Source organism: Rhamphochromis longiceps, linkage group LG14 (assembly GCF_057381845.1).
Source record: "Rhamphochromis longiceps isolate RC_006_pf linkage group LG14, R_longiceps_female_GT1.1, whole genome shotgun sequence".
NCBI lineage: Eukaryota > Metazoa > Chordata > Actinopteri > Cichliformes > Cichlidae > Rhamphochromis > Rhamphochromis longiceps.
Window position 1 is genome coordinate 21,402,259 of NC_140570.1, and position 27,330 is coordinate 21,429,588.

The 27,330-nt window shown below is 39.0% G+C and overlaps 1 protein-coding gene across 1 annotated transcript in view; it reads right to left on the bottom strand.

Annotated features, from left to right (window-relative positions):
• Positions 1-1,294: 1,294 nt before the first annotated feature.
• The window catches only part of LOC146653994 (cGMP-inhibited 3',5'-cyclic phosphodiesterase 3A-like), a 66,893-nt gene continuing 40,857 nt past the window's right edge, over positions 1,295-27,330 (bottom strand). Inside the window, exons 2-15 of the mRNA XM_085379877.1 lie at positions 25,739-25,984; positions 20,594-20,739; positions 20,405-20,520; positions 20,044-20,287; positions 19,727-19,803; positions 18,844-19,040; positions 16,488-16,625; positions 16,128-16,239; positions 15,142-15,249; positions 14,330-14,529; positions 13,158-13,361; positions 12,299-12,460; positions 8,518-8,767; positions 1,295-7,793 (exon numbers count right to left, since the gene is read on the bottom strand). Of these exons, the coding sequence (XP_085236003.1) occupies positions 7,480-7,793; positions 8,518-8,767; positions 12,299-12,460; positions 13,158-13,361; positions 14,330-14,529; positions 15,142-15,249; positions 16,128-16,239; positions 16,488-16,625; positions 18,844-19,040; positions 19,727-19,803; positions 20,044-20,287; positions 20,405-20,520; positions 20,594-20,739; positions 25,739-25,984 (2,514 nt within the window). The 3' untranslated portion in view covers positions 1,295-7,479. The remainder of the gene's footprint in view (positions 7,794-8,517; positions 8,768-12,298; positions 12,461-13,157; positions 13,362-14,329; positions 14,530-15,141; positions 15,250-16,127; positions 16,240-16,487; positions 16,626-18,843; positions 19,041-19,726; positions 19,804-20,043; positions 20,288-20,404; positions 20,521-20,593; positions 20,740-25,738; positions 25,985-27,330) is intronic.

The window sequence follows — 27,330 nt, forward strand, 5'->3', positions numbered from 1 at the left end:
GTGAACAGGGTGAGTGACTCAGGATGGATCCTGGACTGACGTGTGCGATCTCTGTCCAGAACAGTGCAGAAGACATTTTGTTCCATATTGGCATGATGAAATCACACAGTTGGTGCAAACTTGCTGGCTGCACATCCACGATGTGAATCCTTTGTTCCACCATATCCCACAGTTGCTCTATTGGATTGAAATCTGGTGACCGTGGAGGACATTTCAATACAATGAACTGGTTGTCATGTTCAAGAGACCAGTTTGAAATGATTTGAGCTTTATGACATGATATCTTATACTGCTGGAAGCATCCATCCGAAGAGTAGTAGTAGTGGGTAGTCATAAAGGGATGGACATGGTCAGCAGCAATACACAGGTAGACTCTGGCACTAACGATGCTCAGTTGGTACTAAGGAGCCCAAAGCGTGCCAAGAAAACATTCTCTACACTATTGCACCAACACTAGCTTGAACCATCGATACAAGGCAGCTGTTCATGTAGTTTATGCAAATTCTGACTCTGTCATTCAAATATTTCAGCAGAAAGTGAGACTCAGGCACCATTTTCCCACTCATCTGTTGTCCAATTTCTTCATAGGTCTGTACAAATTGTAGCCTCAGTTTCCTGTTCTTAGCTGACAGGAATGGCATTCGGTGTGGTCTTCTGCTGCTGTAGCCTATCTGCCTCAAGGTTCAGTGTGCTGTGCATTCACAGATGCTCTTCTGCACACCTTGGTTGAAGCAAGTGGTTATCGGAATTATTGTTGCCTTCCTGTCAGCTCCAACTTTTCTGGCTATTTTCGTCTGACCTCTGACTTCAGCAAGACATTTTGACCCAGAGGACTGCCGCTCACTGGATAAATCCCAGCAGATCAGCAGTTTCTGAAACAATCAGAAGAGCCTGTCTGGCACCAATAACCATGTCGCATTCAAATTCAGATAAATAACATTTCTTCCCCATTTTGATGCTCGATTTGAACATCAGGAAGTTTTCTTGACAATGTCTGCATGCCTTAATGCACTGAGTTTCTGTCATATAATCGATCTTTGCGCTCACAAGCAGTCGAACATGTATTCTTAATAAAGTGGCCGGTGACTGTACATTCTAAAGTGTAATTATAAATTCAAATTTCTGTCATGCAGAAAACACATTACCATAATAAAACATATCTGTGTATTTCTTTAAAGAGCGAGTCCTGGGAGTTTTTGGAGAAATGACCAAAGAAAGACACACACGTGAAGCATTTATAAATGTTATTATTCAACAATATTCACATTACAACAACAACACTGCTCTGCTAGTGACAGGTTTTAATAATCCCAATATATTGTATAGTTATTTTGTAATACATTATCAAGAGGCACTTCCAGTAAGTCTGGCAATAGAGGAGCTACAGTATTGTGTCTAAATTCCAAAACAGTAAAAATAAATATTTTTCTAAAAGTTTTTTTTTGTCATAATATACTTTTGAATCTGTACAGTATATATTTTTTATACAAAGTCAAACAATATCTTGAAATAAAATGTCAAATTTCACTTAAATATTGGTGAATCACACATTTTCTTCATCCTGTTGGTATTGCTACATGTGTTTAAGTGCAAGATACTAAAGAGAAGGAAAGAATTGAATCTGTGAAGTGCCTGCTATAGTAGATAAAAACATACCAGTCTCCTTTATCGTGCTTAAAGTTGTGAAAAAAAGACTTTTGGTTTCCTTTCTGACGAAAGAGGAAAACTAACGAATATAGCATTCAAACAATGTCTACATACATATATGTGAAAATGGCACAGGAGCATGTTCCCCTTTGAAATTGGCCAAAACAACAAACAATACAAAAAGAAAAGTTTTTTTTTTTGGTTCAAATAAGAAAAGAAAAAAACAAGTACAAGAGCTTCAGTCTACGAACAGAACAGTAGGCCGGTTACATTGCTACTGGTGCCTGTTGACATGGCAGTGAAAGAATAACAGGCAGTTAACGTGCACGTCACCGTGAGCGGTGGTGATGCCAGATGGATACCAATAATTCTTGAATTCATTTTTATCTTCACAGAACAAAATATATATGCATATTCAGATACCCTCACCAGTATTGGAATAACACTGACCAAAAACATGCTCCTTTTAGGGCTTGTTTCTGTGCAAATCACAAAAAAACGCATCGTTCAAAAAGTTTCTTTGGTTTGCACAAGCTCATCCAGTGTTTGGCAATCTCCCCCTCAACATTTAAAGGAAACTGGCTCATGCTGGCTCTTATAAAGTGAAATAACTGGGTAGTTTGTGACCCTGCAGTTTTCTTGTTTGTTTCTCTCTTTTTTTATAACTAATATTTCTAATATTGTTTTTTTTTTTTCAATTAAGAGAAAATAAGAGTTATGACTGCCATGTGATTGCCTGGTACAAATCACTGACCAGTGCTGCTGTGATGACAAAGAACAAAAAGCTGACAGATGTGACATTTTTTGTGTTAGTAAAGAATTTTTTACTCAGATTCTTCAGCTAACCATGTCGCTAGCTTTCCATGTATCGGCCTATTTACTCCAAATCAGCTATAGTGTATACTTTAAATTACACAATGCAGCCGTATTTCACAAAACAGGCTTTCTTTGGTTTCCTGTTAGTTATGCAAAACGTTTTAAAAGTTATCTATTACGTCTCAGTTAACATTAGGTCTTCATGAAGTTTTCTTGACATAATGCAAAGCTCGATTTAAATTACATGATGGATTCAACAATATTAAAACATTAGCAAAAATAACTGTTTTTCTCACTTGAATGCGTTGTCAACCTCGAGTAAATTTCTAGCATGTGCTAACAGATTTTTCTTCTTTAATTATTGTGCATATATGAAACAAAACCAACGGCTGCCTTGAAATGCAGGAAAGACTCAAATCTAAAACTGTAAAGCGTACATTTAAATGAAGCTTAAGTTAGTTCAATAAGGAAGATCTGTATTCACCCATCTGCCTGCTTTTCCTGGGTGTTCGGCTGCTTTTCTCTTCACACGTCTACCCCTTTCGCACGCTGTCATTCTCAATCCTGACATCATTACACTAGTCCAATCATCTTCTCGCCTGCCTTCTTTGAGCCAATCAGCCTGCACTTAGGATGGTTTAAATCTGTGCTCTCCGTCATTCTACCTTTCAGACTGTCTGTCCTGCGTACCACCTCCTTCCCATCTCCACCTCAGCCACTTCAGTCAGAGCTCTATTCAAGCCTCAGTCTTCACTGCCACCACCAGCATCTAGACGCCGGTGGGTCCTGTCCTAAATCCTTGCACTGCTAGGATTCCATTCTGCCATGATGGCTCATCGGAGTCAAACACATTAACTCCTCTTTCTCAATAAATTATGTTCAGTTCTTCCGAGTGATCTGTCCTTATTGAAATATGGTTAGCAACGATTAAAGAATATGATTTGTAGTGAGAAGCTAAAACACGTGACCCTTGAAACCTTGACCGGTTCATCATTCATCGCTAGTTAAAACCCTAAAATGTTACACAGCAACACGCTGCAGCGTTCTTGGATTATTGAAATGAATATGATAATAAACTAAATAACAACTTGAAACGATATCACAGCTTTGACTTAAGTCTCTTTGAAGTGTCCAAAGGGTAAATTTCTCTTTTGACTGATCTGTTAAGTTTCAAATTTCTGATAAATGAAAACAAAGTAAAGAGATCTGAAACAGTCTACAAAACCCCCAAACACAGGTGGAGAATGGGACCATACAGGTGTGAAACATGAAATATCCAATGTAGTAGAGTTCACATTAGATTATACGTGAGGTACTGATATACTCTATAGTGCATCAGGTATTTACAGCGCATGGCGCTCATGCTCATTCACGTGTACGACAGGAGGCTTGCAGCTTCTTGCAGTGAGGTGGGTCGATGTTTTTTTAAAACTCAAGTTTAAAAGCTTGCAAACCTAAATAATGTCTTGATCTACAGTTGTGTTGCTCTGTTGTGTATCAGCTGGTGTGTACAGGTCATTTTTACCTGCTATAAGCGAACCTATCAGAACAAGCCAATGCAAAGAAAGGCTAGTGGAAGACGACTGGTCCAGGAAGTGACACGTAAAGCCAAGAGCGGATTGCCGCACATGCTACAAATATGCAAATATGACTAGTGCTGCAGTTTTTGCTACCAAACAAATCACATATCGATTTGCTTTTACTTTTTCTTCCTTTTTCTTTTAATTGTCAAATTTAAAAAAAAAAAGATTTTTAGTCAGGGACTTTTGTGTGATTGACATCAATGCTGAAGGTAATTCTGCTTTGATTTGTGTTTTTGCTAAATATAATTTATTAATGAAAACCTAATTAAGTTTTTCCCTCTTTGAGTTTGAGTGATAGCAACTGTAAATAAAAAAGACTTCAAACACCAAGGGGCTTTCAACTTGAACTGAAACATGAACAAAAAGCCCAGGATTTAGTTAGTGCAGGCCTTTTTTTTCATAGTATTAAAAAAGAAGCTGTGGTACTGCACTCCTTTGTAAGTACAGGGTATAAGCAGTAAAGGGAATTATGCTGCACTGTTTAGCCCTCCTTTGCACAATGGACATTTTGATAACAGTGCAATGGATACAGCTGCAGATTTACACAGTATTACCAGAGTATTAGCAAAAATCTAATTGAGTTAAGAAATTGGGTTACAATAGGACAAGTAAAGGTAGCCAGTAAAAATAAGCAAACAAGCCTGTTTGATGGATTTCTTAGTGACTGAGATCCAGTGTTTAACATCTAACTGCATAAAGTGTACACTTACTGAAAAGTGTAATGCTGCTTTTTATATTTCTGTCACAGTTTTCTTTTTAGGTTTAATTTCAGCGCTGCTGTTTTCATTGTAAATGTTTCCGCCCTGTTAATGCTCTCCTCTAATCCCTGTCTAATCACTTCAGGTACAAGTAGAATTGCCAAGCCAAAGCTAGCCTGTCACGCGTGACGTCTGTGGCTTCAAATTGTTTACACTCTTTGAGGGATTTGAAATTGTTGCGTTATGAAATAATAAAATCTGTCAAACTGCTACAGAGATTTACCACAGAAGCAGAAAATCCATTGCTACAGGTCAACAATGCTGTACTGCCTCTTCGATATCTCTACCTTGATCCTACCTCAAGTGTCAGGCAGGTTCCCAAAAAAAGTCTTGTCAAAATGAATGCATCCATTTTTTATTTTGCAAATATGATAAAAGAAAAACAACTGTCCATTACAACTCACTGCATGAAGAAACTAAGTAACCTAAATTCTTGAGATCTGAATCCACAAAGAGCCCCTGTTGCTTTTCTGACGTCAGATCAGATACACTACACTGCATATCCCTGTAATACGGTTTGGAGAATTGGAGAAGTGGATCATCACATGATTTTGAATCCAACTGAACTGGCTCATCTTCAAAGACTTACACCAGAAAGAATCAGCTGAACTGTGACAAAGATCTGAGACCCCTCTGACCTCTCATGAGCAGCTCCCAGCTGAAAGGATTCTTCCATTAATAAGCCTCATTACCGAGGCTGTTCTTTTTTTTCACACATTTTCTTCCATTACAGCAAATATGAATGTCCAAGGACATCAAAGACGAGCGCAAACAGTGACATTAATAAAAGAGTGAAGAGAAATAGTCTCTCAAAAAATAGTAGGTAAACTACATCATTCAATAAATAGATAGTAAATATCATATATTTGTGTACATGTGGTTAATTATTAAGCTGGATTCAGAAATGTAAGGGGCTTACTGTTTCCACTATAACTTTCTTTGGCTTTTTATGGAAGTGAAACAACTAGTTCTTTAAAGTTATTTTAACAGCTTTTTCTATGTATCATTAAAAGTCACTCCAAAACACAGATAGGCTTCATGGTGCTGATATTTCTAAACTCTTTCCAAAGGTTTTTTGGCTCGAGAGGTCAAAGTTCACGCTATCATATCTTTTGTTTACATGAGGCAATTTTAAGCAACTGTAGATGTACATCACTGACTCTTGGCTCGTTAACTGCTTTTGCATTCATGTGGACAGAAACATTTTAAGGGTGTTTTATCAGATTTATTTACTTAGAACAACAAAAGAAAACCCCTGTTTGAAAGAATACCCCTATGCGTGTGGACCCGGTCATACGCTTCCATGTATAGTTTTTTTGTGGGCGCACAGCACCTCCTGCATGGCAATAAGCCTCACAGTGTTGAAATGTCTTATTAACGTAAATCTTCTTGGGTAATTTGGAGCTGTGACTCAGCTCTGGCCTAGTCCACTATGGCGGATTACTGCACTTTCTGAAACATTTGGCCTACATACCAGCCTAGAAGTTACACTGGAGAGAAACAGAATCTCTTCTCTTTAACAAATCCCTTAAAGATTGATCCAAGTTGAGAGGTCCCATAAATGTGGGCACAGATTATATGTGCTTGCAATATGAAAACACCTTATATTACCGACTGGTTTCTTTCTTGAGAGTTAGCTGTAGTGTGATTAATATTAATGTGCATTAGGTGTTGCACAAAGAGAACCACACTCTGCTGGGGACGCACTGAAGTGACAAAAAAGGCAGAAGCAGTGACAATTAAAAGGACAAGAACACTAGAGGTCCTTTTTTTGTTTCTCGATCTCTAAGGGTTTCTGCCTTCCTGAGTTATGCAGACTGGAAATGTGTAGGTGCGCTGAACCAATTATAACAAAAGAAAGGGAGAAATGATTGCTGACTAACATTGTTTGACAAGAACAAAACATTGCTTTGTATGTTTTTCCTTGAATGAGAATAAAGCTTTTGGTGCAACAGAGTTCTTTGTTAAACTTCCTATCTGTTCTGAGCATGGAGTGTGTTTCTGCTATAGCACTGTGTGTGTCTGTGTGAAGTGTGTGTACACAATGCATGACCACTGGCTCTTTTTTTCAATCTCCTCCTGAAATTCACGTGGCAGAGGCTCAGTGGACACGGCTTTTCCGCTGGCTTTCATCCCATTGTGTTCACGGAGAAGGGGCCTGGTGCACATCCTCGAGCAGCTGCGTGGCTCCAAAGTGTGCTGATAGCATGGGAACTAAAGACAGGAGTGTGTGTGTGGGAGGGGGGGGGGAGCGGGGTGACAGTGTATTACTCACTGGTGGAGTGAAGATGTGAATCAGCGTGGTTGGCCCATAGTGCAAGATGAGCAGTCTGGGTGCCAAATCCAAACTAAAACAAACAGCAAAACAAACAAATGCACTCCATCTTGATTACTCAGTCTGAGTTTTTCTCTATTTTCCCTCATTTGTCGCTTCATCTTCTTGCTCATCTCACATCTCTCTCCTCGTCAGATGCACTGGGTACGAGTTTATCCCTGTCCTCAACCCTGTTTTTGTTAGGCACATTTTACCCAAAACATCCTCTACAGTGTTGTGTCAAAGTGATGTGCTGGCTACCATATAAAGAGTTTAGTTAGGAAAGAAAAACAAAAAAACCCAAAAACGTTTTGGACAACGTTCAGATTCCTGGTTTAAGAGGAGGTCAGAGTTCATCATTTCACTCAGGTTCTTCCTCTTTTTCTCCTGAAGTGTCCAATTGTGGAAAGATCTCCTCTTCCTCTATAGCTGGCACCTCTTCCCTTTCATTAAGGCCATCAGTCAACTCCTCTTTGCTTGCCTGCTCCTCCTCTTCCTCGTGAATGGCTGTTATTGGATCGGTGGGCTTGCCAATGCAGTTTGGATTCTCTTCCTGAGCCTCCTCCTGGGCTTCTGCAGCAAGCACTCTTTTCCACATTTCATGGTTTTCCAAAAGATGCTGTGTGATCTGGCAAAACACTTTCCTCCTGCTCACCTTTTTGGCTTCTTGCCGCTCTGTCAGACAGAAAACCAACAGTTAGAGAAGATTCTGGGATTGAAAAAGAGTAGAAATAGAAGATTTTCGGGAAACATGCTCATTTGCTCTCTTGCAGAGAGCTACAAGATAGGAATCATATTCATTTTACACATGCGTTACGAGAAAGGCATGAAACAGGAAAACAGTGAGTCTGCACCTTTACAGTGAGATAATTAACATATATATATATATACACACATATATTATTTTTGTGCTAAAAGCAAAATTTAAGAGTACTGTGGTTTCCTTGTTTGTTTTTTTTATTTTTACTTACAGGAATAAAGGGAGCGTGACGCACGTAACTACTGTAAAAAGAGAAACTAACATTGCACTTGCAGGGGGATGATGAAATGAGCATCATATATATGAAAATCAAAAGAACTGGAATTTCAAATAATAAATTATAGATGCTGATGATAACTGTTGCACTTGTTGTTGCAAGAAAGCAAATGATAACTATTTATCCCATTAGGAATATGTGTAGTAATTAATAGTGTTCTCAACTATTAATACTGTGTGTCTTTTTTGCATCTATCACAGCAGCAGAAACTAGCTGCATTAAATGTCGATAAATGAGTCAAAAATAATGACAGAAAGTCTATCCTGGAACATGTCCTCCCATGCAGTGAATACTCACAGGAACGATTCAGCGACATACGTTAGGTATTCCCTACAACATGAATAATCAAGAGACTGACATACGCGAGGTGTCAGAACTTGTTGACGCATCCTCATCTGCCATATCCTCATCCTCCTCTTCTGTATCTTGTCCTTCCTGGTCTCCCTCAGATTCATCAACCCAGTGTCCCGGCATAAGAGCAGCTGAGTCGTAGGAGGAGCACAGTGGTCCCACGATGTGAGTAATGAATGATTCCTGCAGTTTAGCTAACTGTGGAGCAGACCTGTCCATGAACGGGCTGATGGGAAGGCCCAGGGATGATTCTTCATCGCCCTGGCAGAGTACAAATATGAAAACGTAAGAATAACAGGAATTATTAAATATAAATGATGTGTCTTGCACTCTCTCCTTCAAGAGCTGTACATTTTTAAAAATGGCAGAGAATAAGGGCTTTTACACAGCATAAACTAATTTCTGTATTAAAATAAATCAATATATGAATTAAACACGATATCACTCAAAGGTAAACACAGCTATGCATCTAGTCTTCTGTATAACTCAAGTGGCAAGCACAGAAACTTCCAGATATGCTGCCTCTGGGCACAGTCTCTTGAAAGTAGGTCAAGAAGACTACAAATAGAAAAACATCAGTTCAAACTATGGCCGATCTGTATGTATCAGTCATCCAAATGAGGCTGCCTGCAGAAATTTTCCAGAGTAATGGTGACTGTGATCTTTATATTTGTAACCACATGGTCACCACCAGTAAATGCAGACACAAATCTAATTATCTTTGCTGTGTATGTATAGATTGGGTGCACGACTCCGCATCAGATAAACTGTAATTATGATTTGTTTAAGTATTTATCTATGTAACAGTCGTATACTGTAAATGGAGGCCACATAAAGAAAACCAAAGCGGAGTCATATCTGCCCCAAATCGTGTGGTTTGTGTTGGATTACCCACGACCACACAGCTTGTATTGTATTTTAATACATCGTGACAGTCCTGTACTGTGCTTTTATGTTTGTTATATGATGTTAGAGCTTTCAAAGCTATTCACCGGGAGGACAGAGGGCCAAGAGCTCCAATTGCTATGGAAACCAGAAACCTGGATGGCGTCAGTGCACTGCACTAGTGGTTGTGTGTGAAAAGTGTGTGTGTGTGTGTATTTATAGACACGGCACAATCAAACAGAGAAACTTTGTTTTAAGTGAGTATTTTTAAAGTGTAGAATATTAAATTGGTGCATTGCAGTGCATGATGAAAATTCACGCATGTTTGTGTGTGTGTGTGTGCGTTTATATCTGCGCTGACTCTGATGTCACAGAGAGCCTCGTTCCACTTGTGATCTTCCTCAGTGCGACTGTGAATGAGTGCTGTCAAAGGATGGCACATTTAGGTCATGCGCCTCTATGAAAGCAAAGCATGCGCATACGCTCTGTCCCTCGCCACCCTGTCTCTCACCCCCAACCCCCATCCCCCCGGGATGCTGTCACTCAAAGGACTTACATAATCCATAAAGTTTTTTAAGACAACTGAGCCAAAGCTTCCAGAGGAACACCAGAATGCTAAGCAGCAGACATGAGAGGCATGTCGCTTTCCTCGGGAATCAGCAATGTTCAGATTAGAGGTTTCTTGCTGCTGAACACTGGTTTGATATCCTTTCTCTGAGTTTTCCCTTCATTAAAAAGGATTAAATAGATAATACACATTCTGATGCTAAGTTTGGTGGCTGTCAAAGCAACCTTGTGATAACAAGCTTCTGTCCCAGCCTGTATGTCTAACATAAAGACCTGATTTGAGAGGAATTTATATTGTGGGTACCGCTGAGAAATAAATAAAGTTTTCAAATTAGTGCTATGCTGTCTACAAAATCCTTGCTTGTTATCTTTATGGTCTTGTGAGTTTATAGCAGGATTTGTTGCCAGGCATCCATCTACAGCGGCTGTAATAAATACATGAGCTAATAGGTAAATGTTTTCAATATTCAGTTATTGTCAGAGGGAACATGTGGCTACACATTTATACCTTAGAGAAATGTTCTAGGGGCAAGAAATGAAATGCCTTTCATGCATACTGGAAGTTTTTAAAGGTTTAGTTCATTGTGTCTGTTTCTTAGCTTTAATTTCCAATTTCCTGTCACCTCTGTAATGTCACTCTCCCAGTTTCCTTTATTCCCTGCCTCATTGTCTTGCTACTTTGTGTAGTCAAGAGACTTTTCCTCTTTTCTCGTCTTTTCCGTCCCCCTGCCTGTGACCTGGACAGCAATCTCATTACATGACTGTCTCAGTTCCTAAAATGAATTTGAAGGACAGAGGATTGAGGAGACAGAAAGCTTGCCAGAGCAGATGTAACGAAGGATCAACAGGTGTATCCTTTGTGTGGAAGTGTTGTTACCTCTGTGCTAAACTGCTGAAATACACAAACCACATTGGGAGGAGGGATCTACAAATAAGTTATTTTAGGAACTGTTCAGTTCACTACTTGTGTATTTGTTTGATAAAAGAAAAAGGTATGATATCTTGACACAATGTCAATTTATTTGAAAGATGGCCTCAATAATAAAGTTGTGAAGCACACTGTTATGCTTGAATGACATCTGAAATAATGAAACACAGCAGTAGTTGGTCTGCACCAAAACAATTTAGGATGCCGCCATGCCAAACATCATATTTACTTGACATTGTTTTAAAAATCCGACTCCAAAGCCAGGATGTCTCATTTAGTTAAATGCCTGTTTCCTTGACTGACTCCCCGTGTCTCTTACTCGCCTCCTCTACTCACATGTCTGGCAGAAGGGCTAAGACGTTAAGAGGATTCAAAGAAAGGAATGAAGAATGTACTTAGAAAGAAATTAGGAATCTGGAAGGTTTCCGGGAATTCTTAGTGTTTGTTGTGTTTTCTGTCTTGCCTTGTTTTCTTCTGTGTGAACTCTGACCTCTGTTTTTAGATTTTTTTTTTTTTACTCTTTTTTGCCCACTGGATTTATTTGTCATGTTGACTGACTCCTGTGAATGTTCTGTGTTTGGATTTTCCTTCACTGAAAATCACATTGTGTTTATCACTGATAAGGCTGTAGATGAGAACATTTTTGGTTAACTCTCACAAGATATTGTTTGATATTGACAGGATTCGTTAGTAAAACAGTGACATCAAACACAATAAGTATTGTTTTTGTATAGAAAGTTAGCTTGAATTACAATTAATAACTCCTAATCCCTGAATGTAAAATAGTTTTAACTTGTCATAGCTTTATAATTTTTCATGTGACTGAAATATGGAAATAATACTGAGATATTTATCATACATAAACTATGTTAGTAATCTATTACAAAAAAATGACCTCATATCTCTCATTAATGATCTAATAAACGTTCTGCAACAGCCACTCCTAACAGGACTTTGGTTTATTTACAAATGATGACAGTGAAAACACTACTAGAGGCGCTCCTGTGCATCACAGCACTTCCTGTATTTCAAAGTTTTTTGTATAACTATTTGGTTTTTGGCATCTGGCAATTGCTTGTACTTTGGCACACAAGTTAGGCTTTAGCAAAATATCCAGTCTGATCACACTGGATTTTAGGTAGAGTTTTATTGTGTTAAACCATTACTGATATATAAGTAATAAATGGTTGATTTTATTAAGTTGTTTTTTTTTGTTTAAATTTAAAGATTTGGGCAAGTGTAGAGTTAAAGAAAGAATATTTTGGTATAATTCTTTTTGAAATAATTCTTGTGTTTTTTTGTGTTTTGTTAGTTTTATGTGAAATGCTGAACATTTAGAAAGCAGTTATTTTTAAGGGAACACTTAACAAAACTGCGCTCTGAATATATTGGAGACATTTTCATGAACATACCTGTTCATAGAACTCATTGACGATCCCCTCTGTCCATTGTAGGTGCAGCTCCTTACACTTCAGTGGCCCGTTGACATCAGCGAGCTTGATGCACATCTGGCACACTAGCAATCGATCATTCTCATTGGTCCAATCAATACAAGACACTCCTTCATCCCCTACCTAAGGAATTAGAAAGATGTTTTTGTCAAAAACAAAAACAGAGCTTATAGATTAGTTGTAGAAAGGTTTATAGACCTTGCATTTAAGACAATGTGAAAAAAAGACATTCTCTGTTACTTCAGAAAGAGACCTTTACAGAAAAAAAATGAAAAGAGCCTGCAGTAAATGTTTATTATCTCTTTCAAGGAGGTTATGATTTTGGTAGTGTTTGCATGTGTGTATCACTCTTTCTGTCCATATACATGATAGCTCAAAATTTTTGAATGATTTCTAATAAAACTTTGTAGGCGTGTAGATTATTGTGACGTTAACAATCCATTAGAATTTGGATTATAAAGGTCTTCAAGGTAAAATTTAATAAGTTGTTGGTGGAAAACGTGTATTGTCAATATATAGAAAGTATCATTTAAGGATTTACAATGTGTCACGTTTGACCTCTGAGCTCTTCTTCAAGGTCAGATAAGGTCAAAGTTTCATAAAAAGTCTCGTTAAAATGTTTATCGTTAAAACTGTGCTTTAAATTCTGCGTCTTGTTTGTATTGGCAACATTTAGAAATTTGAACTGTTAAATGGGGATTCTAAATATCACATCATAGTTTGCATTCAAATATCAAGTCGAGTCAGTAACAGCATTGTAATTACAGACGAATGATGGATGGTCATGTTTTATACTGTTTATGTAGCTTATTTGATTTACCTTGGCATTAAACTCTGCGAGGAAGTCAAAGTGCTTTTTGAGGTCAGTGGCCAGGATAGCTTCAATGACTAGGAAGCGGAAGCGCTTGAACTCGACGTGTTCAAGGTTAACCAGGAAGTTATACTCAGATCGAGACATAAAGAGGTTCCAAGCTGCAGCTGCGTGATGGTTTTCCAAGACTGACCTGTCGTTGTAAAGAAGAGCCTAAAATGGAGAAGGAGAAACTTAAATTAATATTTCATATCTGTCAATGAATGAATCTTCCCAGTTTAGTAATGAGTCGCTTACTAAACCATGTTTAATATTACATGTTAGGTTTTAAGGTAGGATTTGGTACACCAAAATCTAAAAATAAAAATAACTCATACATGAATCAAAACTTTGACAAGAATCCGTTTTTTTGTTGATGCTAATTCTGGCTTTCTTTTTTTACCATAATGTTGCCTAAAACCTGCAGTATCTGCATTGCCTCAGTCTCAACTGTAAACTGCTTAGACTAACAACTTAATCTGCTTTTGGCTGTATGTTGATGTTTGTATTTGGTTCATTTAAAGCTCTTTAACAACAGTACTCATGTCTGAGCATTATGTACGTTTATATTCACACCATTTACGCTCTTGTAACAACATTTGATAACAGGATAAGCGGCTTCATTCATATTAATTATAAGCAAAACAAGCAGATTTTAGCTCAAAGCGCAGTTAATGTGACAGCTTACATTACTCCTTATCTCATCATAATTACATCTGAACCGTTATAAAGGTTTACACTGCTCATAATAAACAAATACTGGTAATATGCTGCCTATCATCTCTCTGGAGCATTTCATAAACATAAACTTAATGAAAAGACGTCTTACTGACATTCAGTTTTGTGAGCTTATCTACCTTAAAACATTAATTACTATCACATAACTAATAATTCAGTCAGTTAGTATTCTAAGATCAGTATAGTTGCTGAAGGGACTTGGTTAATGAATATCCACACAACAACTTGATGTGGACAACGCTCAGGGCGACCTTATTGATGACATTTCACTACTCCATTCCCAGTTTTAGCTTCCCAGTAAATGAACTTTCCCATCCGTCAGTCTTATTGATCACTATCCAGCCATCACTACGGCTCCTCCCTCAAGCCTTCCAGGTCACAAACATTTTCCTGTATTTATTTACCTGTGGTGCACTGGTAGCTACTAGAAAGGCATTGGTTCTTCCAGGGTGGTCATAGTCATGCATGGCAGCAGCTACATAAAGGGCCATGAGCTCCAGGGCAGGGATAAGACCAGCCAGGCAGCCATAGCCTTCCTGCAGCACAGGGTTCATTTTGGACACCAGGAATCCTGTGGCACCAGGTGTAATGCCGTTCTGTGAGTCTACATCCAAAGAGACAACACAGGCAAACTATCAGTGACTCTGACCTCTGATCGCTCCTCTCAAATGTTGCCTGCAAGTCTACTTCATTCTGCAGGACATGCCAGCATTATCACTAACTTTTAGTATCTTGCCATTGACCAAACAGGAGGAAAAAATAATTTTAAAAAATTACTTTCAATAAAAATAAATATGGGAATATCTGGATAATTTTGCTATCACACTGCACTTGTGATGCCGTCCAAAACTTGTAAACAAGCATGAATAAAAATTGAGGACGACATCTAGTTAAGTTGTGAGCATTAGCTCTGGTTCAGGACCCATGAGAACGACTAAATGTATGTCCTAATTATTCAGCTTGGTCCCTCGTGACAGAAGTTATTAATGCATAAATAACAAAATTGTCAGCTTAATTTTCAATCTATGCACTTTGATCCTCTGACTGAATATCTGTCCTGTACAGTCTAGGTACAGTTATGAGTGTCTTAAGCTTTACGATTTACACCAACGTGGAAACAGGCTTGCTAGAGTCTGGCAGACGGGAATTAAAATTATGATTTTTTTTTTTGCATGAAATATCAGGAAGATTAATGTATGCGTAGGAGACAGCGCACCAGTGTGTACTCCGTTCTCAGTCAGCAGGGTGGGCAGTCCTGGCACAGGCTGAGTGGTGAGGTACCAGACAGCATGCAGCACGTCTGTAGCATGGATCCGGTTGTGATCTGAGGAGAGTAAAATGAAGTGCTGATTCACAACAGTGTGGGTGGTAAGAGCGTAGTGGAAAAGTCCCAGCTTGACTAGTTTTAAATACCCTCAATCACGGTGGTCACCTCATTGGGCCTCAATGCAAGCAGTGTCCTTTTAAAATATATTGGCGATATAATATGTAAAGTTGGTATACATATAAGTATACTGTATACTATGGATTACTACTGCATCAGTGCATGGCTGATGAAGCGACTTCTCTCGTTTTTACAGAAAAACAATGTTACAATCCATGGAAGACATGGAGATGTAACATAAAAATCCATATAAAATAAACACTTATTAATTGATTGATTTGATTAATTAAGTTTCACTGGAAGGTTTTTTAATAAGAACACAACTTGTAAACATGTTGGGTCACAGTCTTTCGCATAATGAATGAAGTGCTATGAGTAAATCTGCCAATTCAAACAATGGCTTAAAATCTGGGTCACAAATAGACAACAAGACTGATATAGTTTGATTAACGTCACATATGTATGAGATGGATATTGATGCCTCTAAGTAGGCTTTATCCATAGTATTCCCAAACATGTAAAAATATTCCCTCTTGATGTACCCTGTGGAGGCTTTGAGAGAAAGGCTAAAATCTATTTGTATTTGATTAGGAGCTATTTTACAATATATTCCTTCAAATAATCTAATCTGTCACACTATAAATTCAAGCTCGTGTCATCACATTTTCAGTATATATTTGCACAGTAAACAGCAGGCAGGAAAAATAGACACGCTATTAAAAGTTTATTTCATGAGCAACACATCCACCTTGTGGCAGCAAAAGGTAATGATGGATCATTTTTTGTTTTTTTCTTAAATATGTGATCCTTCTACTTACAAGGGATGTCCCTGTATCCATTTTCCAAAGAATGGAAGTAGTTCATGAACTCTCGCACAGGAATCCTGAAGGTCTCAAACAGACCTGTGTCCTCAAACAGCCTATAAGAAACCTGGGAGATGCCACCATGAGGAAAACACACACTACAGTGAATCACCTGGATATCAAATCATGCATATTAGAAATCAATTCATTTTTCCACCACCTGCATTAACAAGCTAACATCTTTATCCAGTTAAGCTGCTAATTACATAAGTCTACTGCAAATGTAATCTCAACAATATGAGTTCCTGTTTATTGAATTAATGACCATTTGTTTTCATTAAAGTTGCAACATTTCCTCACTAACAAAGTATTTACCTGGCTGAGGATGCAGCCCGTCTTGCCGTGAGTCTTCTCCACAAGACTAAAAATGGGAAAGTTCCAGTTGTTAAGCTGACTCATTAGAGGCTCCAGCCCTGGCATTAACAGAGTCTCTGGGGCCAAGTTTGGCTTGTCCTGTCAGGCAAAGGTAAGTGAACAAAGAGAAGTTCAGGGTGGTGAAAGAAATATTTGGACGTAAGGTAAAATAACCTTTAGGACTTAAAAATTTCAGTCATCACAGTGACACAACAGTAGGAATATTGGTTTACTTAATGCACTCTGTAGACATACAGTAATCGGGCATAACATTATGACCACTGACAGGTGAAGAGAATAACACTGATTATCTCTTCGTCATGGCACCTCCTAGTGGGTGGGATATATTAGGGGCCATGTGAGCCTTTTACATAAGAAGCAGGAAAAATGGGAAAGCATAAGGATTAGTGCAAGTTGGACAAAGGCGAACTTGTGTTGGCTACAAGACCGGGTCAGGGCATCTCCAAAACTACAGCTCTTGATGTCATGATCCTTGGTTCGTCGACCCACACTTTTGTCTTTTTTCTCATTGTTTTTCGTTATCTTTGTATTATAGTTCTCACTGTTCTATAGGGTTTTTGGTTCGTTCTGGTTAAGATGAGTTTTGGTTTGGAGCTTCATAGTCTTCTATTTATTCATTTTTTCCTAGTGCCTCTGAGTTTCATTATGTCTATTTGTGGTTCATAGTTTCTTGTTTGATTATGTTAGTTTCTCTTTGTTTCCAGTCTGTGTTCCTTATTGGGTAAGTCAGTGTTTAGTTATCATGTTTTTGTTCCCTTTCTTCATCCCCCCAGTCAGTCATGTCTCTGTGTGTTTATTCTCCAATCGCTGTGTCAAGTTCACATGTCTTAGTTGTGGTCTCAGTGTTTTTACTTCCTGTTTTATTTAGTTCTTTTCATTCTCGTGTGTATGATGTTCAGTTTTGCTTCCCCCATCACATCAGTCAGATAAGTGTGTTTCTTCCTGCTCATGTTTTTCCCAGTTTAGATGGTTTGTTCCTGCCTCATGTTTTGGTTAAGTTTTCAAAGCAATAAACCTGTTTTTGAGTTTTCACGTTGTGCTCCGTGAGGCCCACGTTTGGGTCCTACCTATGACACTTGTGGGGTTTTCCCAGTCTGCAGTGGTCAGTATCTATTAAAAGTGATACAAGGAAGCAACAGCTGTGAACAAGCCACAGGGTCATCGGCGGGCAATGTTCATTGATGCATGTGGGGAGTGAAAGCTGGCCAGTGTGGTCTGATCCAACAGATGAGCTGCTGTAACTCAAAATGCTGATGTTGGTTTCGAAATACACATCCATCCATCCATTCGCTTCCGCTTATCCTTTTCAGGGTCGCGGGGGGCGCTGGAGCCTATCCCAGCTGTCATAGGGCGAAAGGCGGGGTACACCCTGGACAGGTCGCCAGTCTGTCGCAGGGCTTCGAAATACACATTTCACTGCAATTTGTTGCGTATGGGCTGCATCGCTGTAGACCAGTCAGAGTGTCCACTGCTGAAAGTTCCAACAACATCAAAACTGGACCACAGAGCAATGGAAGAAGGTCTGATGAGTCATGTTTTCTTTGTAAATCAATGCCTGTTGCTTACTTTGGAACACCTGGCACCAGGATACTGAAATCCATGTTCCCTACTTAAGCACTGCTGCAGACCATGTACACCATTTCATGGAAACGGTATTCCCTGATGGCTCTGGCCTATTTCAGCAGGATAATGCATCATTCCACAAAACAAAAATGGTTCATTAATGGTTTGAGGAGCACAACAAGTTTGAAGTGTTGACTTGGCCTCCAAATTCCCCAGATCTCAATCCAGTTGAACATTTGTAGGATGTTGCGAGGCCCCACCTGGCAACTTACAGGACTTAAAGAATCTGCTGCTAACATCTTGTTGCTAGATACCACAGCACACCTTCGGTCAGGCCTGTTTTGCTAGCAAAAGGTGGAACAACACAATATTAGACAGGTGACCGTAATGTTATAAGATAAGATAAGATAAGATAAGATAAGATAAGATAAGATAAGATAAGATAAGATAAGATAAGATAAGATAAGATAAGATAAGATAACCTTTATTAGTCCCACACGTGGGAAATTTGTTTTGTGCCTCATTGACTTATATTGTTAAAGCAAAACCAGCTTTTTTAAAGTAACTTTCAAAGATAGTTGCTGCTTAATAGAGGATAGCTAGCTCATGACATCATAAGATGGTTTCACATAATTCGCAAATGATGTAGTGCTGCTCTTATTGTCGATTCAATTATTCCTTCTTAATGAAATTATTTTGGGGGAAGGACATTAAGTGAGGTCTGATTGTCTACCTCTGAAGAGAGCAGGACAGGGTGAAGAACAATGCCGTCATTCGGATACTCCCTGCAACCTTCCCTTGCTTCAGGAGGCTTCTTGCCTCCCTCTGCTTCCTCTTCATTCTGTGCAAAGTCGCTGCTGTCACTGTGGTTGGTCTCATAGGTGCTGTCGTACGTGCTATCATAGTCTGATGACGCTACTGCGCGCTCATCTGGAAAAACATGACACGATTTAGAAAGGTAGCTTTAATAATCACACTAGTACTTATGGCCACATTGGATTTGACACATTAAAAAGGACTAAACACATTAGAAGTGAACACAGACGTGTTTCTTCTGTTGAGAATACATTATCACTAGAACACAAAGATGTTTCTGTTTAACTAAAAACTGGAGTTAATCCTATGTTAATGTTAACTATAAGACCTTTTTTTTATAATGACTCCATGAAAACATAATCAAAATCCAAATGTCCAAAACTTCAGCTGTCCTAGGTGAAGCGCCCTTGATTTAGATCCTGCCTTATATAAGATTATTTTAAGGTCGAGCCCTTAAAAGACCTCGATATGTAAGCCGATATGTTTTTGTTTCAGACACATGAAACAAACAAATTTATGAATCCTTACTAAAATTTGTGTCAAAAACAAACTCTTTTATTGCCATAACGAGTGGTGGATTTCTTGTTTACATTCTGCTTGAATGTCGTAAACTATGCAACTGTATATAACTGAAGGGTGTTTCTGTTGTTTCTTCTTTACTTTTTCAATTTACATTTATTGGCTGCTGTAAATACCGACACCAGTAGATTGACAAACAACTGATATCTGCTGAAATATCAGTTGTGCTCTAATTTGTATCTGGAATAAACAGAAAAATATGTATTTTTTTACTTGATTACCTGGGTGGGGTATTCTGTCTCCTTTGTCTTCAGACTCTACCCCGTTGTTTAGTCGATTGTTGTACGGCCTGCCACAGCTAACGGAGAGCAGAGAGACACAAGCATTCAGAGTATACACACCGGTCCATCCTAATTGATCTCTCTCATCTGGTAATTTGGATGTTGCTTTATTCTCAGAGCAAACTAATGACGTGACTAATTTCCCCCACTCACACGCAGATGACACATAAATTGTACAATCAAATTTTCTGCGGTCAGAATCGCTCTATATATTGTAAGTAAATAACTGATTTAGTATGTGATAGCGTGTAAATTACCTGCCGCAGAGTGATGGAGGCCGCCAGTGAGTGGTGGTGGAGCTCGGAGCGCTCTGGCTGTGAGTTAAGGTTCTGTGGTGGCTTTTGGGGGCCACAGAGCCAGGTACTAGCTCTGTTAGTGGCCCAGCCGGCTCAGGAAGCTGCACTGAACATATTTTTATCGTAGGGCTGGAGGCAGGAGTGCCCTGGACAGGAGGAGATGAGCAAGGAGAGCCCAGAGGTGATATGTTGGAGGGAGGGAAACCTGAAAAAGATTGCATTGTAAATCAATACTCGCTTTTTTTGTTTGTTTGTTTTGTTTTTACCCAAAATAACTGAAATGTTCTACACTCTGCAGTAAAATAGATTCACAGACACACACCTGGTCTTCCCAGTGGTTTGCTGTACAGGTGGTTGGATGTGACAGAGGCAGCACAGGAGGCAGACATGGAGCGACTCTTTGAGATGGTCATCATCACTGAGTTGTTCCAAAAATCACTGGTTTATTGGAGGAGAAAAGTCAGATAAAGAAATGACAGTAATGTTAAACCTTCTGAGTAAGACGTGTTACCTTTCTGTAGTGTGTTTGTTGCTGGCTGAGCGGTCTCTGCGTACAGGGCCTGGCTCGATGGTAGGCAGCCCTGTAGCTGATGTGGTTGTGGTCCAAGTTGATGAAATTCTCCTAAGTAATCCTGGGGGAAGACTCCGCCTGAGACGCTGAAATACAGATGAACATGTAGATGTTACCTAATGGTAAGTAGCTAAGGCAACATTATGAAATTCTAAAAAGTAAAGGGATTTTTTAAATAAAACGCAGCTTAAAAATGATGAAGAGAATGCTTCTTCGTCACAGTGGTCAAAATCAGTCAAACTTCAGAGATATCACTGCGTTCAGTTAGGAAGCATAAACCACTGTGAATCAATTTCACCCACTTTGGTGCAAATGAAAGTGACAACGGTGCACCGGAGAGGCAACCCCAAAAAAGGGAACGGCTTTGTAGGTGGAGGCCACAGATACAGATGAAAGCAGGGTCACACTGAGCACACTTGACAGTTGTGAAAGAGAGTAGAAGGGAGACATGCACCACGTCCCCATGGTGTTAATCAACCCAGTGTTAGACATTTCTCTGTAAATCCATGAGCTGAACGCAGTTAATGAGCTCATATTTTTCTGAAGGGAGCACACAAACACATTTACAGCAGAATATAGAGGGCAGCAGAGGATCACATTTGATGTTCTTCTAAAATAAACTTGCATCCACTCAAGCAGATAACCTCACATACACACATGCTCACTCTGCTCTGTGGCACTTAATCTATTCAAAGATCTCAAGCAGAGTGTGAACGAATGACTGAGGAGGCGAGTAAAAGAGAAAAGGGTGGGCTGAGAGAGAATGGCTGTTGGCGCTTTTTCTATTGTAAATTTTATTATTACTATGGGGTATTCCACTTTAAAGGGCATATCTGAAACATCTTCATGCAACAATAATGTAGCTTGAAAAAGTGACAAAAAAACTTGAAAATTGGTTTCACTGCATAAAAAATAAGTTATGAGCCAATCTTATAAAATCGTATAGTAACTTTGTAAAAATGTAACCATTTTCAAAGTTTGCTAGGAGTAATATAAAGAGAAAATTTGTTTAACACAAGCTAGTTCAGAAGCTGGAAGTTGCTAAATATTAGAAAAATATCCTGAACAGTAGCAGCTTGATAACATAAACAGCCAAATGATACACTTTCAATAAGAACTACAAGCAAAACCTACAAATTAAGAAAAAAAACAGGGTTTTGCTGTCTCACTGTGCAAGGTCAAAGCTTAGTTGTAGCTCAGTCACCAATAGTACTGATTACCTTTATGTAACTGCTATTTCTGTCCTTAGTTCAGAGCCATACAACAGGCCAGTGCAAGTGAGTTGAATCACCTACATTACCCACTGCCACATGCAGTCTCACAAATCCCCAGTGAGCCAAAATGAGGCAGCATCTCATTGAGTTCCACTACATGGCTCAGGCATTTGAGTGCACTCAGGCATTGTTAAAGCTGCTAGTCACTTTCCTGGTAGGCCGTCCTGCATTGCATCACACACTTTATTTAGTTTCCTTGCTCACGTTAAGTGCCTTCATACATTTTGAAGCACTGGCCTTGTAAAACATTAAAAAGCCCCCTGGAAGAATTTGCGTCATTGTTAGTTATCTTAGAGGCCCCCACCAGGCTAGCAGTGAGGGAGGAAATGGAAAAGATCGCTGATATGTGCCAAAAGAGACATACCTGGTAAATACCTGTATGTGTGTGTGTGTGTGTGTGTGTGTGTGTGTGTGTGTGTGTGTGTGTGTGTGTGTGTGTGTGTGTGTGTGTGTACAACAATACAACTAAAAAAACATAGCTTAAATATAATTAAATATTTTTGTGTTTTTATGAGCACATTATTAATACTTTTTACTTTACTCACTCAATATAATAGAGGGAAGTATAATAAGTCTGGCATAACTATAGTAATGCCAGTTTTCATTTTTTGTATGTCCCTCTATTCATTGGTTATTCATGGGCAACCATGAACCTTTGAGGTTAGGGTGATCTGCTGATCATCACTGCTTAGGTACAATCAATAGCATCACTAGTATATGGCAATGAAAACCTTTTACTTCTTCATCTTTCTGCATAAACTTTGAGTGGGGTTCTAAACCCTGAAATTAAAACAAACAAAGAATACATAAAGGATGAATCTGTCTACGAATCTGAACAGTAAAGCCAATGCAAAGTGCCTTGAACCTACATTATTTCTAACAGACAGCAGATGAGTCCTCTTGTAAAAAGATTTATATGAAAAAAATACTCTCTTTCTAACTTGAGCTATTCCTCATGCCCTTACTACTCATTTTCTGGATAGGTTTATGATATCAGTCACATGTTTCAGTGTTAGTTTTGTGAATATTCACAATATAGATAATAAAGACATTTTTTAGATAGGGGGAGGCTGTCTTGTGATTGATATAATGCTGGGCATGTATCTTTCCTTGTTAGATCGTCCTTTACTTGTTTAGTATGGCGTTATTTTTGTGCCACTATTCTGAGCACACGTAAAAAAAAATTGAGCGCACGTAAAAAAATTTGAGCGCACGTAAAAACATTTTGCAGGTGCATGTGTTGCATTTTGAGGAGAAATTTATTTTGAGCGAAGAAAAGATCAATTTGAGTGAACAAAGGTAATCGCTGTGTGCAAAAAATGTATTTCAGTGTTTGCTATTATCCATGCACACACACACACACACAAACAGCAGCCCCTCTCGCTCAGTTTTTGCATTTGCGCTTGCTCGCAATGTGTTGCTTGCGCTCTCAACATTTCTTCCCGTGTGCGTTCAGCTCTTTCTGTACACCGTTATAGTTGTACCACAAAACCAGCCAATCACAGACTTGGATGCAAAAAACCCTGATTGGCTGTTTTGGTCTCCAATCAGTTCAAAATGACGAAATGCAGTATCCCAGAATCCATTTCGTCCAAAACTCAAACGAGGCAGTGGGGGAGGAACACAGAGTGGCGGAGTTTGAAATATTACTCTTTCTGGGTCACAAATAAACTTTAAAGATATTTTCATGCAAGAATGGTGCTGTGTAAACTTCAAATATCTGCTCGAATTATCAAGACATCGCATATTTGCAAAAGTGCTCTAAACGTTTTCGTAGATGCCTGTTACCCACCAGCTGACCGCATAGCTGGACTGGCCATTGGGCATACATTTGCCCGGTGGACCGATGGTGACTTTTCATTTTTATGTTTGCTTGTTTTTGTAACGGTATAAACAACGAAAGGTTGGATTAACCAATTCAGCTAGAATGAAAAAAAGACACAAAGCTGGAGTTATTCTGTGTTTTGCTGCACACCTGCCTGTTCTTCTCTCATCCTCTCCCCTCCCTCTCCTGTTGCTACTTCAATCATGAAACTGATCAATGATCAGCTGATCGGCTTTTCTGCCACAAGTCCTGTCTCTCTTGTTTGTTTATCGCCCACTTTGCGACAGAAAGAGGAAACCAGCGGATTTTGCGCTAAACAACATCAGCACGTTCAAGCTTGATCAGCTGTTGTTAGAATTTATTTAATTACTTTCTAGTATCAGCTGATGTTTGCTGGAGTCACAGCTGTAAAAGCTGCTGGTCATGATATTGGTTTGGATATGTGGTGAGAGGGAAACATGAAGGTGATACAAATCATACATATATATGTCTTGATGCATTCTTAATCATCCAGGAAAGTAAATCTCCAAAAGTTTATCCAAGTGACTTTTGTGACTGAAGTGACTTCTTCAGTCTGAGACCAATCCGATTTTTTTTTTGCATCCAAGTCTGTGACTGGCTGGTTTTGTGGCACAAATATAACTGTGTACAGAAACAGTTGAACGCGCACGGGAAGAAATGTTGAGAGCGCAAGCAACACATTGCGAGCGAGCGCAAATGCAAAAACTGAGCGAGAGGGGCTGCTATTGTGTGTGTGTATGGATAATAGCAAACACTAAAATACATTTTTTGCACGCAGCAATTAATTTTGTTCACTCAAATTTAGCTTTTCTTTGCTCAAAATAAATTTCTCCTCAAAATGCAACACATGCACCTGCAAAATGTTTTTACATGCGCTCCATTTTTTTTTTTTTTTTACGTGCGCTCAGAATAGTGGCACAAAAATAACGCCATAGTTTAGCATTTGGTTGTACTAAAACACACACCCAAAGCTGGAGGCTGTTAATTTTTTCTGTCATTACTTTTGTTTTAGTCCCGTTCTACCCAAAACTACGATCACAACAAAGATAAAAAAGGAAAAAAAAGAAAGAAAACCCCACACTTTTATCTATGCATGCTACTTAGCTAGCATTAGCTAACTGAGGTTTCTCGTGTGAGATTATTCACACATTGAGCTGACTATTGGTTCAGCACTGGTTCCTATGGAAAAATGTGTTTCCCAAAGTTTTCTGGCTGTTGCTTGGTAAAACTAGTTGCAATAAGGTGCTGCACCACAAACTGCTCCCTGATTGGTTTTGTTGCTAGCAGGTTGCCATGGTTGCCTGTCATTATTCATGTTTGTCTACAAAAACCTGCAAATTACTAACCAAGTGGTATGCAAAACTTGAAAATATGTGACGCAAATTAGAAATGAACAAGCTTTGCCTTCAAAGTAAACAGTTATAGCTCAGCTCTGCAGCCTGTTTCAAAAACATGTCTCCATTTCTAGCTTGCACGTTTCACAGCTTGGAGAGCAGTGTTTGTAGACAAATCTGTAAAAAAATATAAATATGCGACTAAAGTAAAAAAGGAAGTTTTTACCAACCTTTGGGGAATACATATTTTTATATTTTATCCAAGCATTGTCACAACCAGTTAAAATAAAAAGCAGAAAAACAAGACGGCAACAGGACAAACACAAGTGTTCAAAACAGTAACCTAAAAACTGTGTGAGCCACTGAGCCTACTTTTAACATTTATGGTTTAGAACTGTGTCTACAATTTGCACTGGCACTGACTTTTCTATTCACGTTTATCTGCTTTGCCTAGCACACTAAACAGTTAAACATATGTATCTACAATAACTGTAAATCTTACACTGAATAGTAGTGATTCTTCTTCTCCTTTTGGAAGACCAGACAAAACTTTGTTTTTAGCTGTAAGTAAAATTCCACAAAACAGCCAGAACTACACAAACTCAACTTTTCTAGAAAGACAAGCAATAACCTTTGGAATAGCGAGTCTCTCTGTTTTTTCTGGCCCATCTTCAGAGTCAGAGCAGGTGTGGGTGTCTGCAGAGGTGCGAGGTCGGTGGAGTGGCTGGAGGTTGATCTGGGTGCTGAGGAGATTGCTGACAGCCTTCAGAGAGCTGCAGGTGTTAGGGGGCAATGATGGGTCTGCCAGCAGGTCTGAGATCAAACCATGAGCCTCACCCATCACTGCGATGTCCACCACCACACTGGTGCCCGATGACTAGAAGACAAAATGAGAGAAAAGGTGAATAATTAATAATCCATTGTTCATTTTTTCTTGTGTAATACAGTCATGTTGTGGATTTAAAAAGTCTTTACACACTGATGCATACTAAAGTTTTTTTATCTAAAAGAGAATGGAAAAATGTTTGTCTGTATACTGTGGTTGCACAGCAGCGCAACCATTGTCTGTGTGTATATGTGTGTGTGTTTTGAGCATAAAGCATAAATAAAATAAAGCAAATAAATAAGATGAAACAATTGCCTTTAGCCTACGATTGTACTATATGGTTACAGCAGGTTAATAATAAGTAATGAGAGTGGTCAAAATCCTGAAAACTGACTAACAAGCCCCATTCCTCCTACCCCTCCACCTTTTGTTCTATATTTAGCTATTATTGATTCAACATACTGATTGATAAACCCCAAAGGCTCATCTGTGTCAGAGGTAGGCCACGTGTTGTTTCAGTCATGGATTCCAGCATTAATGTCAACATCGGTTAATCAGCTTCTCTTTAGTTTATACCAGTTTCCATCACACAACCAAACATGTCACCCCCCACACACACACACACACACACACACACACACACACACACACACACACACACACACACACACACACACACACACACACACACACACACACACACACACACACAAGGCAGTTTCTACATGTACATATTCTCTGCATGCAAAATGCAGTGTCTGCAATAAAGTGAGCCTTGAGAAAGATAAAGAACTGACATTTGAGAGAATTCACCAATCTTGCTGTGCTTAATTAAGTGAAAAGTTAAAATAAATAGCTTTTTTGATTAATGCCATAATTAAACGATGCAAGGCAACAATTAAAGATCAAAAGATTAAGAAGACTAGTTCCTAAAGAAGATGCTTATTTTTTGTCAGTGAATGGCTTAAGGAAATAGACTGTATAGTGTAAAAGATTCAATTCAATTCAATTCAATTTTATTTATATAGCGCCAAATCACAACAAAAGTCGCCTCAAGGCGCTTCATAGATACAGAGAAAAACCCAACAATCATATGACCCCCTATGAGCAAGCACTTTGGCGACAGTGGGAAGGAAAAACTCCCTTTTAACAGGAAGAAACCTCCGGCAGAACCAGGCTCAGGGAGGGGCGGCCATCTGCTGCTGCTTAGGGTGAGAGAAGGAAGACAGGATAAAGACATGCTGTGGAAGAGAGACAGAGGTTAATAACAGATATGATTCAATGCAGAGAGGTCTATTAACACATAGTGAGTGAGAAAGGTGACTGGAAAGGAAAAACTCAATGCATCATGGGAATCCCCCGGCAGCCAACGTCTATTGCAGCATAACTAAGGGAGG